This window comes from Poromitra crassiceps (assembly GCF_964638095.1).
Source record: "Poromitra crassiceps genome assembly, chromosome: 1".
Lineage (NCBI taxonomy): Eukaryota > Metazoa > Chordata > Actinopteri > Beryciformes > Melamphaidae > Poromitra > Poromitra crassiceps.
The window spans coordinates 118,742,853-118,768,134 of record NC_139623.1 but is presented as its reverse complement, the minus strand read 5'-3'; the positions used below and the strand labels follow the sequence as shown (position 1 = coordinate 118,768,134).

General features: G+C 44.5%; 1 protein-coding gene across 1 annotated transcript in view; it reads right to left on the bottom strand.

The window, feature by feature from the left end:
- The window catches only part of yipf5 (Yip1 domain family, member 5), a 30,810-nt gene extending 9,136 nt beyond the window's left edge, over nucleotides 1-21,674 (bottom strand). The window contains exons 1-5 of the mRNA XM_083637830.1: nucleotides 21,633-21,674; nucleotides 16,728-16,843; nucleotides 12,484-12,656; nucleotides 8,640-8,785; nucleotides 3,122-3,303 (exon numbers count right to left, since the gene is read on the bottom strand). Of these exons, the coding sequence (XP_083493956.1) occupies nucleotides 3,122-3,303; nucleotides 8,640-8,785; nucleotides 12,484-12,656; nucleotides 16,728-16,837 (611 nt within the window). The 5' untranslated portion in view covers nucleotides 16,838-16,843; nucleotides 21,633-21,674. The remainder of the gene's footprint in view (nucleotides 1-3,121; nucleotides 3,304-8,639; nucleotides 8,786-12,483; nucleotides 12,657-16,727; nucleotides 16,844-21,632) is intronic.
- Between the last annotated feature and the right edge of the window lie 3,608 nt (nucleotides 21,675-25,282).

The following is a 25,282-nucleotide window of genomic DNA, read 5'->3' as shown; positions in this document are numbered from 1 at the left end:
ATCACAAGTAGAATTTGTCCACCCGGATGGCACCGATATCTTACATTTTGGGTTCTGGCCCATTTCCCTCGAGAAGGCATTCTTCTACCAAATTCAAAGGGCCAAATTCACCCCTCACGATGGGATAGTATGGGTTCATTATACCTTCTCTGAATCCTTAGTCCTATGAGTATTCCAGTGTTTGTTGTTTGTGTCTGTGATGTTCCTAGATGCCACAGTGCTGAAATAAAGACTATAATTTAGGCAAAAACTGTGGAAAAATGAATGTCATTGACACTTTGAAGAGCCCATGTGACCTCTTTATTTGTCAGACAGACTCACAACTGAGCTCAAATGAAAGCTAAGAAGCTACCCTTTAAAATGTTGTCAAACATGTTATCATAGAACATGGTTAAAGGTCCTGAGCCTAAAATAGGTTATGCATCAGCACCTAGAATCAAATTTATTGTAGGGGCTGGCTAACTTCATGAGCCGATAACTGTGACAAAGCTGCCATTCTGCAAAGGCTATCATACTAAAATATCATCTATGGATATATACCTGTTCAAAAATCATGATTAGAATTTGTCCACTTGAGTGGTACCGATGTGCAATTTTTGTGTTTGGCACATGGACTAAATAGGGGAAAATAAGAAAATGTCCAATAAATATGAAAAGCTACTCCTGTGGAAAGGCTATCATATATTAATTTACTTATATTGACCCTATAAACAATTTAGTATAGGTAAAGTTTTGCCCACCCAGATGGTACCGATATCTGGTCTGGCCCATGGACTAGACCCCTGGTGGTCCCTGGACCCCGCGTTGAGAACCACTGGTCTAGTCTACCAACCACTTTGGCAGACAACATCATTTAACAATCATTGGGCTAGTAAATAGTCAATGTGACTGGTAGATTTTGGGATGTAGCAGCTCACTGCAGCCTAGACAAAGATAATCTTGATTAGAGCTTGACTGATATGTGTTTTCCAATGGCCGATGCCGATCTTTAGAGAGCAGGGCGGCGATGGCTGATATATAAGGCAGATTTTTTTTTTCATTCGATAAAATACGATTAAAATATAATGTGAGTATTTGGGTAAAAAAAAATCAAGTAGCCTATATTTCCATTATCCATTCATGCACATTGAAAATATAATATAACATTATACTGTAGGCCTACATCTAATATAAGATGGTTATCTTAGCCAGTTAACATGTTTCTGACTTTTTTTTATGAAATAGAAAAATACATTGGGTATGCAGTATAGATTTCAGTAGTGACTGGTAGGCTATATTGAGAGCGGTACATCAGAGACCTCATTCAACTGCATTATTCTATAGGCTACATCAGTGGTTCTACATTTTTTTCAAATTAACTCATTGAGTGCCAGCCACTTTTGGAGAACGGACGCTCCCAGTGCCAGAGTTTCAGAGCTTTTTTCAGTGATTTCTCGAGGCCCACAGAATATTGTGTGATATTACTATGTAAACAATGAACACGCAAAAAGAACGATGAGACTCTTTTCTATCATCAGCAAAAACAGGTTTATTGATATCATTTTCCGTTCTTTAGTTATCAGCCGGAGAAGATAGCTTGATTTAACAAAAAAGAGCAGTTTTTTTCTAGAAGCTGAGATAATGGCCCTTTTGTGAAATTAAACATTTCAAACACATCACTGACTCTGAAGCTAATTTTCTGATGTAGTCACACCTCAAAAATAATTTCCTTCAATAAAACAGTGAAGGCCAGGGAATTTTGTTTGGCAGAATAATATTTTTAGCTGCAACCAGCAGCGCTGGCCCCTGCGTGCGCTGCTGGTTGCAGCTTCTTGCTGATCTTGATTTGCTGCTGGTGGGCATCGGATATTCTGGCTTGCGTTTGCCAACCCTGTCCTGCTGCCTGGGTCTGTCTGGGTCAGTGTTGTGTGCTGCTCTGCGTGCCCCCCCCCCCCCCCCCCCCCCGCCTCAACTGCACACTCCTCCTTATGGGAGGTGGCTCTCTGCTGAGTTTGCTCTGCACTGTGAAGGGTGCGCGTCGGCGACATCCAGCTTTGTCCGCGTGTGTTTGTCACCGGCTACTACTGTATGCTTCCAGTTGAGAATAATAACGGCTGATCATGCGAATGGGCTGTCGGCGACAGCCTGTCGCAGCGGACATGGAGGAGCTCAATTGTGGGAGCAGATTGGCTGCTGCCTGCTGCAGGCACATCTAACGTTAAAACGCTTCATGCATATCGATGCATACGGATGCGATGCGATTTCCGTTTCCCCAATGACTTATTCTCTGTTTTTCTCTGCCTTTCTGTTAACCTGGAGAGCACTGTCGCCACCTAAGGGTTCTGTAAAATAGGTTATAGACCTCCAATAGCTACAATAGTTGTACAGGAGCTGCGGAAGGCTTTGATCGACGTCCCACCGTCAAAAAACGCATTGGACGTCGAAAGACGTCCGTGGCACTCTACGTCACTATTTAATTGGACGTCGAAAGACGTCCATGGCACTCAATGAGTTAAGGACCCCTAAACTGACAAAGATTAGACCACGGACCCCCATTTGATAGGATTTTGTCCCATATGATAATAAGATTGATGCTTTTAGATGTTTTATTACAGAAAGTGTATAAAACCCATGACCAAAATAGTCATTGTGTTACTTAATGAATGGAATTATAGCGAAAATAAATTACCCCCCTTTTGACTGGGGACCCCCTGCAACCCCCTCAAGGACCCCTGGGGGTCCCCGGACCCCCATTTGAGAACCACTGTAACCATAATAATAATAATGTAGCTGTTTAGATTTGCTGGGAGAAGTATGTTTGCAAAAGATGATGGTGACTGACTGAGGAAACCGTTACAGTATTCAAAGCTCAATAGCCTATACTCTCACTAACTCTTGCACGTTTTCTGTAACGGGGGATGCATGTAGCCTTGAAATCAACAGCTACAGATACATTTATGGTTGTTTGCTCTAACTGTTTGATACTTTTAACAGATACACTTATGGTTTTTTGCTCTAACTATTATATGTGTTGTTGCCCTCTACTACACATCAAATTTCCCCTGGAGGGTGGACAATAAAGATGTGCACTGATATGAACTATACAGACTATGAGCCCGTGCTCGCTGGTCTGTGGACTCACTGTAAAGAGAAGAGGACTCCGAAGCTGGAGAGCAGGATCATAGGGAGGAGGCAGTAGCCCAGGACGCTGGCCACACAGCCGAAGGAGACACCCGTCATACTCATCAGGTTGAGCAGGCAGTACATGCCCAGGCAGCCAATGGCGCTGATACCGTACACGTAGCCAAACTGGATCTTACCCGTCTGAAAAGATGGAAGGTAAAAAATACACACGTGGGGTGTCAAAAATAATCGATTATAAGATGCATCACGATGCGGACGATTCTGCATCGATTCACTTAATGTCAAAAATCGATTATTACATTATTTACATTTTCTGGGAAACGGAAGGTTAGATCGCCTAATATGCCTATAAAGGACTATATGTATTTTTTTACTCTGAATCCAACGGCACCACCCATGAGTCTTCATGAGTTACGGTTGTGGAGATACGTCCGCCCTGCATGCAGGGCTACAAGAGAGAGACTGCAGACAGAGTAGTGTCAAGCCTTCATCGGCTAGCAGCTAGCATTAGCACTTTTGCTTATAAATCAAGTGTTGACCTTAGCTCCGGTGGAATCAATGGTGTCCAGCCTGTTTTGTGTCCTGTCACATCATCAAGGTTCTGCTTCTGGCACCATGTTTATATGATGGATGCCCAGTCAGGTGATATGTTTTGACTTGTTCTTAATTGCAACTTAACATCAGTAAAGCTTGTGCTTCTTCTTCTTAACACTTTGAGTGCCACGGCCCTTGGGCAAAAGGTGCTGTACTGTGCCACATAGGCCGCAATGCATTTTAAAACAGTCATATAATTTCTTTAATAATTACTATGTAAACACTGAACACGCACAAATAACGATGAGACTCTCTTCTATCACCTGCAAAAAAAAGTTTATTGATCCCATTTTCCGTTCTTTAGTTATGAGCCGGAGAAGATAGCTTGATTAGACCAAAAACAGCCCTTTTTTTCTACGAGCTGAGATAATGACCCTTTTGTGAAAGGAAGCATTTCAAGCACATCATTGACTCATTGCTAATATTTTCTGATGTAATGCTGCAGCTGCCTGGGTCTGTTGTATGCTGTAGTGTCCTGCGTGCCCCACCTCCCCCCCCTCCTCCTCCCCCCCCCCCCCCCCCCCCCCCGTTGTGGGAGGAGTATCTCTCTGCTCTGCTCTGCTGTGAGTGCGTTTGCTCTGCGTGTGCTCAGCAGTGAAAAGTCCGCTAGTCCAGCTTTTTTACACCCGCGTGTATGTCACCATGCTTCCAGTTGAGAACTCCACGGCTGATCATGCGAATGCAGCGGACACGAGGTGCTCAATTGTGACAGCAGATTGGCTGCTGCAGGGGCACAGCTACGTTATGCTTCAATGAAGCAGCTGCATACGGACGGATGCGATGCGATTTCCTCTTCCCAAACGACTTCTTCTGTGTGTTTTACTCTATGGTTTTACTCCACTTTCTCTCATCTGGAGTGCGCTGTCGCCACCTAAGGGTTCTGTAAAATAGGTTAGACACATTCAATAGCTATCATATTGTAAGAGGCGATGTAAGAGGCATAGATCGACACCCCCCCGTCAAAAAAACAATTTCGAGTTACTGACGCCATTTGGCGTCGCTGGCAGCCTACGGTAAATTTCTAATGACGCCATATGGCGTCGCTGGCACTCAATGTGTTAATAACCTCGTGTCACCACTCACCAGGCTCTTAACGTCAGTATATCGTTCATTCCTTTATAACTGGGGACTGGTAATCTTACGACTTCAAAGGTCATGAGCTGGGCGGTGACGTCATCAGAGCTGGGATTTCCCATTCCAAACTCGTAGGAGCCTCAGCAGCCCCAACCTCAAAAATCCAAGATGGCTGCACCGCGCAACAACAGTAGTAGTAATCGTAGTAATATTGTTTAGCACTTCTGTTTTGTTTGTGTCTCATTAAATCAGCTGTACACACAGCACTGCCTAACATCTATCTGTGTGGACATGAGGCTGCAGTGTTTGTATGCGCAAAATGCCGCGAAATGCCATGTTGTCAATTGTTATTGCTAACAATGGCTAGCCTGGCTAGCGACTGGCCAATGAACAGTGAACTTCCCAGCTCAAGTTTTCTGCAAATGGAATGCTAACAAAACAGATGTGTTGTCATTTAGCCTCCACATCCCAGTTATTTTGCGATAAAGGAACGCACGAATAGCTTGTGCTTCTTCTTCTACAGTCTCCGATTTTACTGTGGCTTTCCTGCATGCTTGGAACCCTGACTGCCACCTGGTGGCTAACTCTTGTAACAGAGGGCAGCATTAGTATTAATAAAAGATAATGGAAGTAAATGCATTTGTTTATTTTAATTATGGATCATAATACAATGCAATTCCAAATGCACTTTATTTTAAAAGTAGCCACACAGTGAGAAAAAAGAAAGTGCCGGTATAAGCGCGACCCCGTCGTCCCCGACATTTCACCAGTTTCGAGCCAGTCAGAAGAGCGGTATGCTCTTAAGGGGACGCAAGTGGAAAAGGTCCAGTCATTTTCCGCGACAGCGGTCCTTCAATCATGGGCGAGGAGTAGCCTACACACGTTGCTTAATGTTCCAGCGGGCATAATCTAATCATTCGCGCACATTAAAGCAAACTGGCGAAATGATCTTGTGATAGCCTAATAAGAGCAGTATGTCAGCTTGCTGATTTCCGAAGGCAACCCCGGACACATCAAAGGAAGCCAGTCTGTAAAAAGTGCTTCAACGCGACGCAGGTGAACGGATAAACATCGAACCAGCAACTATTTCTCTCAGACACGGATCCCAACTTCTTCAAAGTGCATCATCTAATCATTCGCGCACATCAAAGCAAACTACTTCCACATTTCGCTGTGCATTTGCTTTCTCTACATACATACAAGCGTTGAGCAGCTTGCAAGCCTTTCTTGCTGTGTCTGTCCGTGGCTGCTGCTCTCGAGCAGAGAGGGGAGGGGGTAAATCGGCTGTGTTTATTACGCTGGTGGCTTGACGCTAACCTGACGCTGCCAGATGGATGTAAGTTCGTTCACATTTGTTTCACAACCAACATCCATCTGGGTTCGGCCAAGCTACATTGCTGAAGAGGGCGGTCACTTTTTTCAAGCTACTAGGCAGGTGATTGGATGGACCGTCTGTCTGTCACCGTCTGGGCTTGCCAACGCCAACCAATCAGATCGACTTCCCTTCATGACGTAGGGCTTTGGGTTTGTGTGACTTGCGTGAATGGCTAACGGCTAGCCTTACAGCTAGCTGATGGCTGCTATGTTCTCCCAGCCTAGCAACGGTCTGAACGCTATCTCCTCAAATTCTACAACAATGTCTTGTTTACTAACGTTCATAGTTGATAACGTTACAACAATACAGTTACGGTTTCGTACTCACTGTAAGATCAAGTGCTTAACGTTTATGTTAGCTTATTGTTTTGAATAGAATGTTTGACTAGCTCACTGGAGCTAGCCTCGGTAGCCGCCGCCATGTTGAATAGTGAAAGAACTACCGTAAATTCCGGACTATAAGCCGCGGCTTTTTTCCCGTTTTTTGGGCTTTTTTGCCCCCTGCGGCTTATATAACGGTGCGGCTTATCTATGGATTTTTCCAGCAAACGGCCACTCGGGAACCTCCAAAATCTATGGATGTTGGTATGAGGCAGAACGAGAGCAAGACAGACATTATGAGAGCGAGACCCTGATTGGATGATGTTGCAAAAAATGTGCCTCGCGACCTGATTGGAGCACTGTGCCACTACTCTCTCTCAGCCACTACGGTAAAACACCCTCCCTCCTCCCTCGCTCCGGGGGGAAAAAGGCAGCGATTGAGCCTGAAAGACAGTCTGAATGAAATTGAATGTAACATTCCCAATTCTATGTATTACATTCTAAAAAACTAACAGCAACATTTTGGAAGGCTAAGCCACACAACTAGCTCGTTGTAATCTAACATCATGCTTCAAAAGATGGAGAACTGGCTGTGTTACGACGATGGCGGCGATTGAGCCTGAAAGCCATGTCTGAGACAGTAGCGAGACAGGAACAACAACAGCAGCAGCAGCAAAGGATCATGCACAAACCCGAGACGAAAGGGACTGTCCGTCAGGGCGCGGACGACTGTGTCAGCAACTCCCTCCCGACTACCAGGAGAAAATTACAAACTTCGGCGAATTCACACAAAGAAAGATCAAGGAATATTCCATCGGACCGGAGCAGATCATAAATATGGATGAAGTGCCTTTGACGTTCGACCTGCCTCTCACTAGGACTGTTAACAAGAAAGGTGAATCGTCCATCACGTTGAGAACCACAGGTCACGAGAGAACAAATTTCACTTGTGTTCTTGGCTGCACAGCATCTGGATAAAGCTCCCGCCGATGGTGATTTTTAAGCATCTCACAATGTGTGATTTTGTCTGGGGATTAGTGACCTGACTTTTGTTTTGTTGAAATGTTAATAAATGGGAGCTTCCCCAAACAGCCATCTCTTTCCCGACAATCCCCTCTGTGCACGAAGCCTTACATATGGTAATTAAACATCAAAACACCCGCGGCTTATAGACCGGTGCGGCTTATATATGTAAAAAACAGTCAACTCTGCAGGTGCGGCTTATACACCGGTGCGCCTTATAGTCCGGAATTTACGGTACAAACGCACAGGCGCCTCTCGATCGCGTCACACCCGGTCTCGCCTAAAGCCCGCCCGTAGCTCACGCTGATTGGTGCGCCTGGGTGGCGGCCGGTTTGAACGCCTCTCTGAGGCCAGGGCCAGACTGAGGTGGATTGTGAATTTGTGGAACAATGCCGCCCCCGTCTGGTGGAGTCAGGCTAGCTTGACGCTGCTCTTAAGTCAAACGAGTGTGATTTATTGTGTGACAACTGACAAGGGAACTTATTTCGAGTTTTGCCGACCCCCCAAATAAGCTCCCCCCTCCCCCCCAACATACCGGCAAATTCGCTGATAGATTCCCACATGCGCAAGCCGAAGTGTGAAGGGAAATGTCCGATATTGACTTACAGGTAATTTTCCGGTACGCATGTGGGAAAACGGCTATAGAGTACTGATTAACCAGAAATCGCCAACATGTTCTTAGGGGGAAAAGGCTATAGAATTTTAGAATGGCTATTGCAGGTAAATGCATCAAATAAGGTCTGTGGTTAACAAAAGTTTATGGAAGAGGTCATTTGTGTTCAGCAGGATAATCTTCACAAACGAAGACCACTTTTATGACTTTTGAAACGTTTTCTGAAAACCGCATTTACGCTTCCAAAGTCATAAAAGTGGTCCACGTTTGTGAAGATTACCCTGCTAAACACAAATTACCACTCCCATAAACTTTTGTTAACCACAGACCTTATTTCATGCATTTAACCGAAATCCCCATTCTAAAACCCCATTCACTTTTCCCCTTACGAACCAAAGTGCTACTTCCTGACTCATTCCTGTTCTCTCCATTAAAGATTGTTACTGCTATAGTTTAGTTTTTTAGCGAGTCGGCTTAACAAGTATTATTACTCATTAATGTTAACCGTGTGATTTACCAGGAGTAGTGTCGCTCCAAATGCCAAACAGAAGACCATGGGGCCAGCCAGGTCTGTCTCGTTCATGATGCTGCCATCTGCTACCTTCATTGGGTGGAGCACCGTCAGAGTCTTCTGCCAGATGTGGTCAAAGTTGATGCCTAACTCTAAGATAGGACACAAGAGGAAACACAGATCAGGGATGTTGGATAATCCTTGATTGAAAGAGACAGACTGGAACCAAACTCTTACTCGGATGATTCTCCCTCACACAGCCTTGAGTGTGTCATCAGCCTTCCTGACAGTCATTTTAGTGTAGATGGATAAAGTTTCCGTCACACGAACACACCCAACACATGCATGCGGCCACAAACACACACTCATGCTGACGGTGGCCGGTGAAATTTGTCCTCTGCATTTAACCCATCCAGGCTTGTCTTTTCCTCCGGGGGGCAGGCCAGGAGCAGTGGTCGCTTTTTCTTTCCAGCGCCCGGGGACCAACTTCGGATGTTGTCGTCACTGGTCGGATGACGATGACGATCTTCTGCATGTTTTTAGTGGGGGGGTTATGTACGGAGGAACCCCCTGGGGAGCACGGGGAGAACATGCAAACTCCACACAGAAAGGCCCTTTCGACGAGATAACCCACCTGGACAGTAGGCACTGAAGATATGGGGGGATCACAACTCTAGCGCCCACAGCGTCCCAGGCGAGAATCGAACTCAGGACCTTCTAGCTGTGAGGCGACAGCGCTACCGACTGCGCCACCGTGCCCCCCTGTGGGGTATGTTACTATCAGATGGGGAGTGATTTCTTGTAATTGTTTGGAACTTCATAATGGAGTTTTGTGCTGAAGACTAAAGCACCCTGCTCTACGTAACACTGGTCCACTTTGGTCTTTGATCAATACACATTTGCTGCTGGGGCATTGCACCCTAAATGTAAGGTACAAAGGCCAAAACCAATGGTCATTTTAAACGATTTTTTCAGTCATTTCTCCTCAACAAAATGTATATCCGAATAGAGAAATTAAGCCCTGAAGTGTGATACAGCTCATACTGTATGTAAGATGGCTCAGACTGCAAAGTTTGTAAGGTTATGTGTCGAGTAACACATGATAACGTAAGTGTAACCCAGGCTATTTTCTGGAGCTACAAATTACAGATGTCCCCTCAACGCTTCACTATGTCTGCCTATCTGCAGATGCTAGAATTGACTGATGTTCCCTAAATGCCTCATGCAGGCTGCTGTTGGAAGCACAGAAGGTAGCTATGCACTGGACGCATCACATGCACATGTTGAAGCATCACATGCACATGTTGAAGCATCACATGCACATGTTGAAGCATCACATGCACATGTTGAAGCATGACAATTGTTTTCAACTACCCAACAGTGTCACGTGTGGAACATCAATTCAGAACTTGATTTGATTTTGCAGCGTTTTTGTGAGGTTTATGCTTTTAATAAAAGGTTGCTACAGGGAGCCAATACAAGGATTAGGAAAAGGAAAACTAACAAAGTTAAAAAAAATATACAGTAACCTGCAATATTATGACTGTAAACTGAGTGGATAATTTAACAAGAACCATACAACTTTACGGACCAAATATGACTGTAAAGTCTAGTTGATCTAGTAGCTGGTCTCGAGGAGCATAAAGCAGACTGTAGAATAGGCCATAAATTAAGTATGATACCAAGGTGAGGGAATGCAGGTGCCAGTGCTGCTGAGGCCTCACATCTTCTGCCTGCAGTGCACCATAGAGCGGGAATTGACATGTGTCAAATATTGCTTCCGGTGGGTTCAGCCCTCAGAGAGCTGTTTTTATATTCAGGCTCTGTCAACATCCCTCCAAACTCTAGGAATGATATGAGTTGATAGTCTTCTCACCCACATACTGAAACAAGGCTAGGCTAGGCTAAATAAAAATAAGTCACTTTAAATTGGAAAATTTAAGTGTCCAACTGTCTGTGTCAAACTCTTTAAGTTAAGTTATCCTTTATTTATCCCCATGGGGAAATTCATCCTCTGCATTTGACCCATCCTCTACCAGGAACCTTCCTAGAACTAGGAGCAGTGGGCAGCCGCAGTGCAGCGCCTGGGGACCAACTCCAGTTATTTTTGCCAGTGTCTTGGTCAGGGGCACTGAGAGGAGTATTAACCCTAACAAACATGTATTTTGATGGTGGGAGGAAACCGGAGGACCCAGAGGAAACCCACATGAACACGGAGAGAACATGCAAACTCCACACAGAAAGGACCTGGGACGGACCGGGAATTAGAACACGGGACCTTCTTGCTGTAAGGCAACAGTGCTAACCACTGAGCCACCGCGCCGTCTTCATCACCACAATAGCATCGTCACACATGGTAAAAGTTCAACATAGTTCTACTTACTTAAAATGTAAACGCTATTAGCTTAGCTTGCACCGTTGTCCAAACTCACTTCTATGTTGAAATATCCCCAAATTGCCCAAATTTGATTGTTTTCCCCCTGTGCTGGATTGCGTACAATAGCATGTCTGTAAATAGCATTCCCATGGTTGAGTAGAACGCAGGACTTGAAATGAACACTATCCCCCAGCAGCCAAATGCTGCAAAGTTTTGCCAATGACAGATACATTTTGGCTGTGGCGTGTACAGTAAGTCTGCCCATTTTATTGTCTCTTTGGCAGGTAGCCAGTCTGTGATCCATCAGCTTTTTCCTACTCTGTCAAAGTACTTTTGCAGCTATGAGATAGTCTGGGGAAATGATCAATCTACCAGCCACTGCAGCAAGTGGCTCAAACTTTAATTTCACACCTTGTGAATAGATCGTGGGTTCAAGTCCCAAGAAGTGATACTGCAGTGTGATCTAAATGGTAAATGGTCTGCATTTATATAGCGCTTTTATCCAAAGCGCTTTACAATCAGTAGATAGTCTACATTCACCCATTCATACACCGATGGCGGCAGGCTGCCACGCAGGGTGCCTACATCTCTCAACATGGACAACATGGACATCTCTCAACATGGACACATCTTACACTGATATTTTAGGCAGTTAGCCGATGCTCTTGGTCAGTGTGACTTACCAAGAGTACAATAGTAGCATCGGCTTCAATTCAATCCTTGATCACAAGCAAATTCAAACACCAACTATTAGTTCCCTGAACAATATTGTGGCCCTAGAATGATCATGTATCAGACAAGTGCTATGAGACAAAAACAAGACACATAAAGCTTGTATTATGCTCACCCTGCCGTGAAGGGCGCGGGGGTGGAGCGAGGGCCGGGCGCGTCAAATGACGTAAATTTGTTGGGCGTGGTTGGGCGCTACCTCCGTCTGGCGCTCGCCTTGTGCATGATTTTTTTGCTAACAGCGCGAGCAGCTTCTCTCCAAACATGTCCGCTTTCAAGCCACTGAGCCCTGAACACTGAGCTGTGTTTTCGCCACATTTCTTGACCCATGTGGTAGGCTATAAACTTTGATTTGCAACTGTTCGTTTTTAGTCATTTCACCAAGTAAATGTGTTGTGTTGAGAGCATTATTGAGAGAGATTAAAAGCAGCACAGAGTAGGCTATCAGGGCTGAGAACTAAAACGGCTTTCAGTAAAAACAAGTTTGGTGATTCCTTCATGTGCTGATGTGGGGTCGTTTGAGAGTGAAAGCGCACACAGTATTGCACATAATAGCGTTTCATTGAGACTTTTCCACGGGCTGTTCTCACTATTAACCATTGTACAATACATGCTGATCACTTTCTGAGTATAATGGCATCAGCCCCAGCGCGAGGTCTGCACGGTGACTCACGGGGACTCGCGGGGCCCCACCCCCACGGAGCTTGCTGGAGTATAATTCAGCCTTAAGAGTTGATTCTTTACCTTCCAGCAGCGGCGGCTCGTCGTCGAAGCTGCTGCTGTACATGGACTGTGTTTGGGACGGGGTGAAGGTCTGTGTGGGCTGGAAGATCTGTCCTGTGTACGGCTGCTGGGGCTGCATCATCCCGGGGTCAGAGTAGCCCATGGGCTGCGAGTAGTCGTACTGACCGTACGCCCTGGGGATAAGAGCATTTCCAACAGGATTCTGTGAGTACATTTTCTTTTCCTGAATCGAAAGATTTAGAAGCACAGAAACTAGAGGTAGGAGAAGGATATCAAAACACTCCTGGAAATGCCTATATCTACTTTGAGGAGCATTTCATCGTTGCATTATGCTTCTCTTTTCAATGAGGTGGTTTGCATTATTTTTTACAGAGCATTATTCAACTTAAATTGTAAGCACTTAAATATCCGAAAGAAATAATACCGAGTACAAACACAAGTTATTTTTGTCATCCTCGCTCGTTCATAAACGGAACCTCTGCCCATTGCTGCAACATTGAAACACAGTCAGTCACCACTAGGTATGGAGATCGAACGACAGCCAGCTTCTAATTTCTGGGATAAGGGAGACGTACAAATAAATTCATGTACACTTTTCGGTTGTTTAAGTTTATATATCTCAAAATTGCAAATCAATTTACCTGTCAAATATTAGTCTAGTCAGCAGAATGTGGGATCTAATCAAGCTTATTTACATTTGTTAGATGAACACAGAAGACAGTGAAACAAAACTGCTAAATAACCCTCTCACATATTCCTATTTTAACAACACAGTGCAGGGTCGGGGTCTTAATCGGCCTCGGCTGGGTCTACTGGGCGAGGGTGTATGATGAAGGCGCTACAGAGCCTGTAGCTACAAGAGTAACCGCTACAAGCGCTCATTCCTCCCAACATCTATAGCCTTATTAAAGGTCCCATTCCGTGCAAAAGCTGTTTTTACTTGTAAATGCATATATACTGCTGTCATCCCTCCCTGTAATGAGTGGTCACAAGCTCAGAACTGCCACAGTTGGATTTGTCCCTATCCAGCTTTCCCCTGCAGTCTCCTTCAAGCCACGCCCCCTAACGCTCTGTTCCCCAGACGGGGTATCGGGACGTCACGATGAGATGAGGAAGTGAGAACTCCGTCACAACAAACGGGGTTGCTATATTTTCGACAAATTAATCCAGAATCATGTTTTATGGACCAGAGACACACGTTTTTAAGAGGTTACAGCTGCACGAATTGGGACCTTTAAATAAACTGCCTGTCCTCCCACTAGGGGGTAGTGTCCCTTTTGTCCCTTTACATTGTACTACACATGGTAGCTCACTTCGAGCTCGGCTGTCCCTGCAGCCTGTCTTGTCATATCTTATCTTGCCTTCGTTTTATATATACTTTTTTATCTTTTTTATCCTTTTGCAGTCAGTGGTTTTAATGGTTTTTAAGGAACTATGGTTTTATGATGGTATTGGTTTATGTGATGAAATTAAATGCGGTTTTTGGGACAGTGCAATACTTGAAGTGCAATACGTGGTTAGGTAGAGTTGTTAACTCGTAGCCCAGGCTGCCATCATGTCTGACTATGTTGTCCTCTTGTCTATGTGCTGTTTGTCATCAGCTGTGCTGTACTGTCTGTCACGTTTGTCACGCTCTATTGCTGCTGCACAGATGCCTAAAACAAATTTCCCTATGGGACAATAAAGTTAAACTCAAAACTCAAACTCATGTTGACAGACCCGAAACACCTTACGACCCCAGCTAAACATCACTGATGACGCGTCCCAGCGCATGCTGTAGTATGTCTTTTAAACATAGAATCCTGGCTCACCTGGCCAGTGACACTTAGGAATAGACTAGGTGACAACCAAGTATAGTTTGGTGACAAGCTGGAGAGACAGTTGACGGTCGGAGAGACGGCACCCGGTACGGGATGGGTTTAGCACCCCAGCCTGGCTCTCTCGTGAGGGAGAAATCCACAAATGCTACGGATTAGCCTCCTGAAAATCTGTGCAAAGATCGGCGCGGCCTGGCGTCCTTCAGGCTAGAGCGAGGTGCTCGGCGCAGGTGAATGACGTGCAGCGCACAGGCCTTCTTGAGGCGTCCTCTCTGCCCATGGTAGGATTGCCTTTTCCCCGGGAGGGTCTGGTGAGACGAAGGAGGAGCCCGGCCTGGAGTCACCCACACAGGGCCTTAGACCCTCCATGCACCGAAGGGTCTTACAATACTGCAGTGTAGCACTAACTCTATTGCAGCGGATTGGGCATGATCAACCCTTCAGACAGAGTAGGAAGGCTGATCCATGAGTGGCTGCTTCTGGGATGTGGGTCTTAATCGGCCTCGGCTGGGTCTACTGGGCAAGGGTGTATGATGTTGACAGACCCGAAACACCTTACGACCCCAGCTAAACATCACTGATGACGATTATGTGTAATAATAGTGTTCTTACAAGAATTAGGCTGTTTTCTCCCGCAGTGAAATGGTGAGAAAAACAAATAATTTGATTTTAATCCAAAATTGGAATGGCTCAATAGAAGGACCACAGTATGAGTGTGTGACTCCAAAAACTAAATAAAGTCATGTGGTCGCTGTCAGTCGCCAACAATGTTGGGCAGTAACGCATTACTTAGTAACGCGTTAATGTAATTAGTTACTTTTTCAGTAATGAAGTACCGTAATATAAGGCGTTACAATTTCCAAAACAGTAATTATATTACAGTTACTAATCCAAGTAACGCTGCGTTACTGCGTTAGATCATTGCCCGCCAGAATGCAATGTTTTCTATGTAAAAAGAGAAGAAAAGAAAAAGTAATCCTCAGTAATACTCAGGTAGACCTGTCGCGCAGCACATATGTCATGATGACGTATGTGTGTGTGACAGGTCAGAGCGTGGTTACTTCAAAACAAACTGAATCAGCATGATGGAGGCTGAAGCCAGGAGAAGAGAAATACGTGTTCAAAAGCTGGAGGTATTCATGCCATTATTTTGAGTTTGTCTCGGTCAAAGAGGCAAAGAACATTATTGTCCTTTGTAAACTATGTGCGAGCAGCTTGGCAGATGCTACCTATTTGCACTGTTAACTCGCCCTCATATCGATGCATCATAGAGAAAATACCCACGAAGAAAATGTCAAGCTGCCACAGAGAAAGATGTTTGCTGGCTACCTCGAGAGAGAATATGCGGGGATGGAGGCTAAATTGAAGGCGACGCTGGGTGAGGTAGACTTGGGTGTAACAGTTCACTGGTCAACAGATCCACTTTGGGTAAGTGTTGTACACTTTGTTACTTCCTAACCTTCTGGTCAAAGCCTTCTGACTGTAGTCAGACAGCCCAGGCAATGTTGACAGATCAGCATCACTTTTCTTACAGCAACGAAGCTTGAAACGTTTGCATTGAGGCTGTGTTGTTTTATTACCACTCCGACAGTAACAGCTGAGCATCTTTCTTTACACTCACGTTATCTGTCTGACTCTCTCATTTCACGTCTTTTCCTGTGTGGAGCTAGCCGGTCTTAACACACCACTTCCTGTTCTTTCTAACTGAATTTCAAAGTAAAATGCTTTTGGCGTTTCTTTTAACATATATAATACCAAAGCGAAAATAATACAGTGACATGCTAGACATGTAACAACTTAAGTGTAAGGTATTTGGGGTAAAAAAAAAAGAAGAAGTAGTAACTAGTAACGTAACTAGTTACTTTTTGAAAAAGTAATAAGTAAAGTAACTTTTATTACTTTTTAAAGAGTAATCAGTAACTAATTACTTTTCCAGAGTAACTTGCCCAACACTGGTCGCCAACCTCACTAACTGAAAGTGAATTAGTTAAAGGATGGCTTTAGCAATTATCAACTCACGTTGTATCATTATAATATTGGTAATATAAGTACATGGGCAGTGTTTACCTTCTCTCTCTGTTTTCCTCACGGAGATCTCCCATTTCCTCCTCTGGCAAAATGCTCTGTTGTGACACGTTTTACGTCACAACGAAACTGCGGAAGTTCTGCTCGAGATGCGGAATCTGCTCTGAGGGCGGCTATTGTTTATTTTTTAAGTATGCCACATGAGAGCCTTAACGAGCCTTAATGACTTGCAGCTGGCAGGGGCGGAGTTTCTGCAGGCATAGAAGGGGAGGATTTTTCTCTGTGAGGTAAACCGAGAGAGAAGGTAAACACTGCCCATGTGTTTATATTACCGAGATTATATATGATACAAAGTGGGTTGATAATCAGTAAAGCCATCATTTAAGCAGGACTTGGGCTTACTTGTTGTAGGGGTCTTCGGTGTTGCTGTAGCCATGGCCAGCCTGGTTTTGGTCCTCCACACTGTAGCTGGACTGGTAAAAGTCTGTGTTGAAGTTGTCAAACCCCGACATCTCTCTCTGCCAGAAACAGCAGAAATGACAAATAGTTTGAAACAGCAAGCAGTTTCACCAATTTCCCCAACTCAAGAAAGAAAAAAAGAAAACACTGTCAAGAAACTGTTATAATAATATAATGATAATAATAAATATAGCCGCAAGCGGCAATGGCAGGGTTTCAAGTAGGGCTGTCACGATTCCTCGAGTACCTCGAATAACTCGAATAATTAACACATTCACTGCCAGCCGTTTTTTCAATACTGTAGGTAGCTTCTGCCAAAGGTTTTTTTTGAGGATTCTGGCTCATCTTTCAAGAGCCGAGGATTCTTTTCTGCTAAGATTTTGTGAACACAAATTATCTCAAAAGAACTAATAGAATGTGTGCTTTCTCTGTCTAAAAGAGTTAGTTTGTAGAGTTAGTAGTTATGTAGGCATTAGCAGTAGAATACAGCATAGTTTCAGCGTCTGAAAATTTAAGCTGAGATAAACGGCTTTTTGTGAAATTCGATAGAACAGTCACTTTAACCATTTATTTTTGGCGTAAGACGTCAGACATCTAAACAATAGTTTTGAACAGTAATTTCCTCCATAGCAGCAGGAAACCCCCCTCTCCTTCTAACTCCTCCCTCCGTGGGTGTGTCTCTGGTGGCTTTGCAGCGTTTGTCACAAGCGAGGCTCTGCCTGTCTGTGCTGCCTGGCTGCTGGCGGCTGCTCTTTGGGCGAGTCTGGATGGGGCTCGTTCGTTTCGGTTGTGAGCTCAGCTGGAATGAAGCTGCGTGCGATTGTGGGCTTTCTGCCGGTGTTTCAAAGTGTGTTGCACGCATAATCTATTATGCAAATTTGCAATCCCCCACCGCCAGCTCCCAGCGCGATAATGCGCGAAAGCGAAAGCGTTTTCGCCAATCCATTTTACAGTATGAGAATGGTTTCCTCGCGCGTTCCCCTGCAGTTTTGGCTCGGCTTTTTCTAGTCTGGAGAGCACTGTCGCCACTTAGTGGGTCGGTGGAATGGGTTGTACACGTTCGGTGGCTCCCATATTTATATAGGAGATGTAAAAGGGTTAGATCAACGTCCCACCGTCAAATTTTTTTTTTTTTTTTTTTTGACGAGTTGAGTCGTCATTGGCAGTCAACCGTTGGTTTCTGCTTGACGAGTTGACTCGAGCGGACCCCGCAAAATGGAACGAGGCGGCGGAGAAAGCAGACAGGAGGAGCCGGGAAGGGAAGAACCAGGGCCGACAAAGTGACCAAAACTGTCTAAGTGTGGGACCATTTCACGCTGAAAAAGACACAAACTCAGTGGTGTGCAAGACGATACTTGCATATCACAACAGTACCTCGTCAATGCTTCAGCACCTGAACCGTAAACATACAGTCTACGCATCCACCAGCGCATCTACGTCGAGCGGAGCAAGGTAACGTAACGTTAACTATACACAACGCTAATGTAAATGTATGCTAATGATTGCTACTTGATATTAAGACTAGTAGTAGTTGTGCTGCTGGCTTGCCACGTTGCCAATATGACTATTAGTAACTGCATTCACGCTGCATTTTTGTGATGTGGCTTGCCGTTTTCTGTGGGAAATACAAAGCTCAACCTAACGTTAACGTTAGCGGCTAATTTAACAGCGTTGTGTGTGTGTGTGTGTGTGTGTGTGTGATTACACTAGCCTGTTGGTGTGTGAGAGAGAAAGAGAGAGTGAGTGTGTGTGTGTGAGAGAGAAAGAGTGTGTGTGTGGAGAATGTACATTTACACACCCTAGACCGGTCGACTCTTCTCATGATGATTGCAAACAACTATTTAATTGGTGCATTTTAGGCTCCAATTATTACACCACCTGACCTGTTATCTTGCTATTCTGATATTTGTGTCAATAATAGGCAACAGGTCTAGGGTGTGGAAATGCGCATTCTCCAGTTTTGTTATGAATTTACCTAATAAATATCAATATTAATTATTATTTCACCTCTTTTTCAGCGGATCACAGCGTACTATGGACAGCTTTGTAAGGACGGGTGAAAAAGATGAATGGTGCCACTGCCAGTTCCATGCAATTTAAAAATAAAAATTTTGTTTTTTCTAAGAAAGAAACTAATGTAGTTGTTTATTTGAAGAGATTTATCTTATTTTTTGGTGTATATTTACGATAAGCCTTTGAAAACACAAAAAAGGGTTCTTATCCGATTACTCGATTAATCGATGGATTATTCGGTAGAATACTCGATTACTAAAATAATCGATAGTTGCAGCACTAGTTTCAAGCCTTGCGCAAATTGAACACCTAATAGTCCTTAAAGCAAATTTGTAGAGCACGTTCGCCTGTTAAGAAGGACGCCTAAATGAAACTTGTGGGTTCAGCGTAGGTTTTGCTTAGGTTGAGCGATGCTTCGGCGTTAGCCTCAACGCGAGACTCTTCAGTCATTCTTCCTTCAGAGTCTCGGATGCGTGGTCCCCACAGCCACTGCAACGTCGGCTAAGTGGCTGCACGCGATATACACGCTATCCATCACAATAAAACTGTACCTACCTCCGAGCCAATGTTGTTATCCAAGATGCCGGTGCCCTGGCACTCCCAAATAGTGCATACTTTCCAATACCGAGCACTTTTTCAAATGGCGGAGCCGATGGTCAAAATTGTAAGCTGCACTACACCCTCCCAACCACTGAGCACCGAACCGATACATCTGGCAATGTGGAGCACCTAAAAAGGGCTCGGTACAGGTACAGTTTTGTGATTGATAGCGTGTATATCGCGTGCAGCCACTTAGCAGGCGTTGAGTGGCTGTGGGGACCACGCATCCGAGACTCTCCCGTTGAGGCTACTTCGGCGTATAGTGTGAACGGGGGCTAAGAATAAGATGATAGTTAATATTGAACGTTTATTTATTTGTTTATTTGACAGTGACAGTCAGAGCATATTAATGAACATTTGGAATAAATGTAAATACGCCAGATCATAGCCAGAGGCTAGTTTACATCTGTAGTGCCTGGGGCAGGTTGATGTTACCAAAAATATAGCTAGAATAAACATAGAAAATAAAGAAAAGAAAAACATGGTATAAAACATGACACCAAATTATACATGCAAGACATCCACGCACATATCACACACTTACCCCGCTAGCCGGGCGCTTCTCGCTCATACTGAGCACATTAGCGCCCGGCGAACGTCACGCATTTCCCATCAAACACTCTGCCATTTTCACGTCTAGGTATACATGCCAGCTCCTACCTGAGTCTTCACGTGAAGTGAAGACGCTATCCGATACGCAACATCCTCTTCTTTTAATAACATATAGTGGCCTCTTCCAAATTGTTGCATAAAATCCACTTTTGTGTCTTTCAAAAACCGAAAAGCATTTATCTGGAGCACCACTTCTGCTTCTTCTTCTTCTCTGATCTGAAGCAACCCGGACCAACGACTCACTGTTTACTCACTAATGCCCCCCACACTCCCGCAATGGTATTGCACCTTTTTCGTTGTTACTGCAGAAATGTAGGTCCAATAGACCAAATCAGCGGGATGTTTACATTTACTTCCGGGTACCCCTGAGGTCCACACATTATAATGGCGGTGGACGGCACAAACTGACGTGTTGAAGACAAAAACAGACAAAGAAGACAAAAATGGTTTGTCCGTGTTGTGTTGTTGTTTAATATCATTCATAACAACACTTTCACTAACGTTAGTGGAGACCAGACTAGCTAATTTACCTGTTGGACCAGACTAGAGTAGACTTGAAGCTAAATTAAATTGACGTGGCGTCAGTAGCTCTGTCTGTACCAGGCTCTTTCTCGCTGAGAAGAGCCTGGTGACGCGAGGTTACTCTGTCTGTAACGTTAAGACTCTGCAAAAAAACAGCGAGTTTGACAGACAAACAAACGTTATTAGCTAGCTAACACTACATCAAACAAACACAGAAGAAAGGCTAGATACGTCTCGGACAAGCATGTTTACCAACCGTTTAACCATTTAAATTGAAAGTAGTCGGCCGAAAACAGCTAGAGGGTTTGACAGCATTTATTTGACAACACGCACATTTAAACCTGCCGCCTTCCCCAAGTGGTACCCGGAAGTAAATTTGTTTACATGGTGACGTCACGGTGATTTGGTCTATACCATTTCGGAAGTGTGGGGGGCATTGGTGAGTAAACAGTGAGTCGTTGCTCGAGGTTTTTGAAAGACAGAACAGTGGATTTTATGCAACAATTTGGAAGAGGCCACTAGATGTTATTAGAAGAAGAGGATGTTGCGTATCGGATAGCGTCTTCACTTCACGTGAAGACTCAGGTAGGAGCTGGCATTTAGACCTAGACGTGAAAATGGCAGAGTGTTTGATGGGAAATGCGTGACGTTCGCCGGGCGCTTATGTGCTCAGTGAGAAGCGCCCGGCTAGCGGGGTATATCACACACATACAGACCACTAGCCTCGACGCCTGACAGACCACTATATATATCTATCCATACACTCACAAAACACACAACGACAATCTAACTACGCCAATGACACAAGAGGAAACAAGACAATACATGAGTTATCAAAAGAGATGACAATAACAACCACCAACGGAATAATGTCATCATTAATGGTGAAAACATAGCTAGCTAGCAGCAGGCTACAGCTGCTGATCTCTGGGTGCCTAACGTTACCGATAACTGCGGCCAATTTGTTAACGTTAGCTAACAGGTTAGCTGTTATTTTTTCCATAATGGCTGTGTGCGTCTGAAGTATCCAATGAATTTCCATTTCATAATCATTCTTCTACAGTTAAACTCAATATATATCGAAAATCAGTCTGTGTTTACCTGTATCGTTTGGAACCCAGCAGCTGCAGTGCCAACTTGGTTGCTACGTGTCAGGAGGGGGGGGGGGGGGGGGGGGGGGAGTAAAACTTCCGGAGTGAAACGTCACCGACCGGAAAGCGTAGGTCATTTGCGAACGGTCATTCACAAATTGGTGCGCAACCCACAGGGGAAGGCCGGAATTACACATTTGGACCTACAATTTATTTATTTTCACTAATATTCCAACCATTAGTACAGTGGTGCAGTGGTCCCTGGAGAAGTGATATATGTAGGAGGGATCAGCCAAGCAGCATTTTGGTAAACAAACCGCGTCACTGGGTGGCAACGGCAATGGAACCCTATGGAGCCCATAGGCTATATATACAGGGTGACTTGAGGTATTATGAGACACTATTTGACTTTTCGCCTTGTTGGAAACTTTATTGCCATGAATAAAAAAAATAAATAGCCCAGCACATGATACATTTCTGTAATAGTCAAGATGTTACCTAACCTTCTGAGGTGGAATGAAGGTTACATCATATTCCAAGGAGGCGTGGCATACCCTTTTGTGCGAACTGACCCAAAATCCCTTTTTTCTGTAACGTTTGGTATTATGGGACAAAAGGTTTGGTATTATGGGACAAAAGGTTTGGTATTATGGGACAAAAGGTAATAAGGTTTGGTATTATGCCTTATGATGGATTTAGGCTAGTCTAAGCATTTTACTGCACAATTTAATTCATACTTTGATATAATTTGACATGCACATCTTCCTTGCTGTTCATCTTTATAAATGAAGACTCCATGTTCATTTAAACTGTTTTATGTAATTGTGAGAAGGCAGTTTCCAACCTGTAAGTTTAAAGGAGGGAAGGGGAGAAGTCAGTATATACTGTAGGCTCCAATTTACCTTAAGGAAATATGTCTCACCATTTTAACAAAGCCCCCGTGAAAATGTTTGCCTTTAAAATAGGCTACCACAGAACAATAAAATCAAATAGTAAAATTTAAAAAACTAATAACAAAAGGTGGGCTTATAGTAGAAATTAATACTTTTTTTGACCAAGAAAACAAGTAGGTTCAGCTCCTCATTGAGTCCTGAAGGTTCAACTCTGTTCAGCTCAGTAATCCAGAAAGCCTCTCTGCAAAGTAATTTATTAATCAGAATCAGAATCAGAATCAGAAAGACTTTAATGATCCCCGGGGGGAAATTGGGACAAGTTACAGTAGCTCGCTCACAGAACACACATAGCATAAAATAAACAGTAGTAAATGCAATATTAAGCAAATAAGCAGAAGAACACAACATAGCATAGAATAACAGTAGTAAATGCGATAGAAGCAAAAAATAAGTAGAATGTCTAAGTAAGCAAAATACAAAATACGTAGAGTAAGTATACATTCCGTGTCAATTATCATTATTGCACCCTGGACTTATTATTAAGTCGGTTTGCCCTATACGTTACACGTGGCTCAGCCAGGCACAGTTAACCTATCGGCTGGCTCAGTCTCAGGGAGACTGAGCGTCTCCGAGGTGCTCTTTTAAGAGAGGCATTAAATAGACCAATGGCCACAGGCAGGAATGATTTCCTGTGCCTCTCCGTATTGCATCTAGGTGGAATCAGTCTCTCACTGAACGTACTCCTGTGTTTGACTAGCACGCCATGGAGTGGGTGCGAGTCATTGTTCATGATGGAGCATAGCCTGGACAACGTTCTCTTCTCTGACACCGCAGTCAGAGAGCCCAGATCCAGCCCCACAATGTCCCTGGCCTTACGGATCAGTTTGTTGAGTCTGTTGGCATCCGCTGCCTTCAGCCTGCTGCCCCAGCACACAATAGCATACAGGAAGGCACTAGCCACTACCGACGCATAGAACATCCTCAGCATGGTCCGGCAGACGTTGAAGGACCTCAGCCGTCTCAGAAAGTAGAGACGGCTTTGCCCCTTCTTGTAGAGTGCATCAGAGTTCTTAGCCCAGTCTAGTTTATTGTCAATGTACACTCCAAGATACTTGTAATCCTCCACTATGTCGACACTGACCCCGTGGATTGAAACAGGGGTCACTGGAGCCTTGACCCTCCTCAGGTCCACCACCAGCTCCTTTGTCTTTGACACGTTGAGCTGCAGGTGGTTCTGCTCATACCATGTGACAAAGTTGGCCACCACATCCCGATACTCATCGTCGTCGCCATCTTTGATACATCCCACTATCGCAGAGTCGTCAGAGAACTTCTGAAGGTGGCAAGACTCTGTCTGGTAGGTGAAGTCCGTGGTGTAGATGGTGAAGAAGAAGGGAGAGAAGACCGTCCCCTGCGGTGCTCCCGTATTGCTGACCACTCTGTCTGACACACAGTTCTGCAGGCGCACATACTGTGGTCTGCCAGACAGGTAGTCCACAATCCAGGCCACCAGGGGGGCATCCACCCGCATAATTAATAATGTCTCCGCCTCTGGGGGATAGTGTGACCTTTTCAATGCCCCAAAATTTAAGAGAGGCTGGAGATCCATGATTATATTGGACATAATGACGAGCAATGGCATAGTCCATATTGTTAGTGCGGATTGCAGTTTTGTGTTCTGCAATGCGTAACTTGAGGGCACGTTTAGTGTGCCCTACATATACTTCTCCGCATCGACATTTCAAAATATAAACAACATGTGTGGAGTTGCAGTTGATAAAATATTGTATATTATACTTTTTACCTATACGCTGATGAGAGAAGAATTTTGCATTACTGGAATTTGAGCAGTGAACACAGTTACCACATTTATAAAAGCCTATAGGAGGGTCCAGTAACCGAGGTTATCTCGCCATTCCGAAGTGTCGGCATTCCGATCATTGACTTCTATGCTTTCGGAGAGGCGGCCCTTTTTATCTCCAAAAAAGGTTTTGCCATTGCGAAAGATATTAGGTCCGCCTTTCTGACATAGCATCTTGAGTTATTTAGCCTACAGGGGTGGGAGAGGTTAGGTTCTGGGGGAGGTTAGGTTTAGGCGTGGGGGGTGGGAGAGGTTAGGTTTAGGGTTAGGGTCTGCAGGAGGTTAGGTTTAGGCATGGGGGTGGGAGAGGTTAGGTTTAGACGTGGGGGCTGGGAGAGGTTTGCTCCAGCCGGTCCCCCGGGTTAGGGTTAGGGTTCTTTCGCAATGGCGAGACAGATCGAAATGCCGGTATTTCGGAGTGCCGACATTTCGGAATGCCGGGGTGTCCCCCCGGTAACCATGTAGGTCAAGAGGAGGACTTCATAAGGCTGTGTACCAGTCTGTCTTTAATAGAACGAGACTTTTTAAAAGTGATAAGAGGAGGCTCAGAACAAATATCCCTCATGGCAGGGTCAGTTGTCAAAACATGCCAGTGTTTTAGGACTGCCATTTTAAGCGTACCTGCCATGGGAGAGAACACGGTGGAGAAACAGAGGTGGGAGGAGGTACTGCGTGGCTTTTTGACCAGTAAAGTGGATCTGTCAGTACAGTACATAACGCCTTTTGGTAGGCTGAACTAATATCATGATCCAAATAACCTCTATTTAGAAAACGTTGTTTCATTTCTATAGATTTATTTTTAAAATCTGCCTCTGTTTTACAATTTCTGCGGAGACGCAGAAATTGACCTACCAGTATATTCTGGATTAGTTTCTTGGGATGATTGCTATCAGCTCTAAGGAGTTT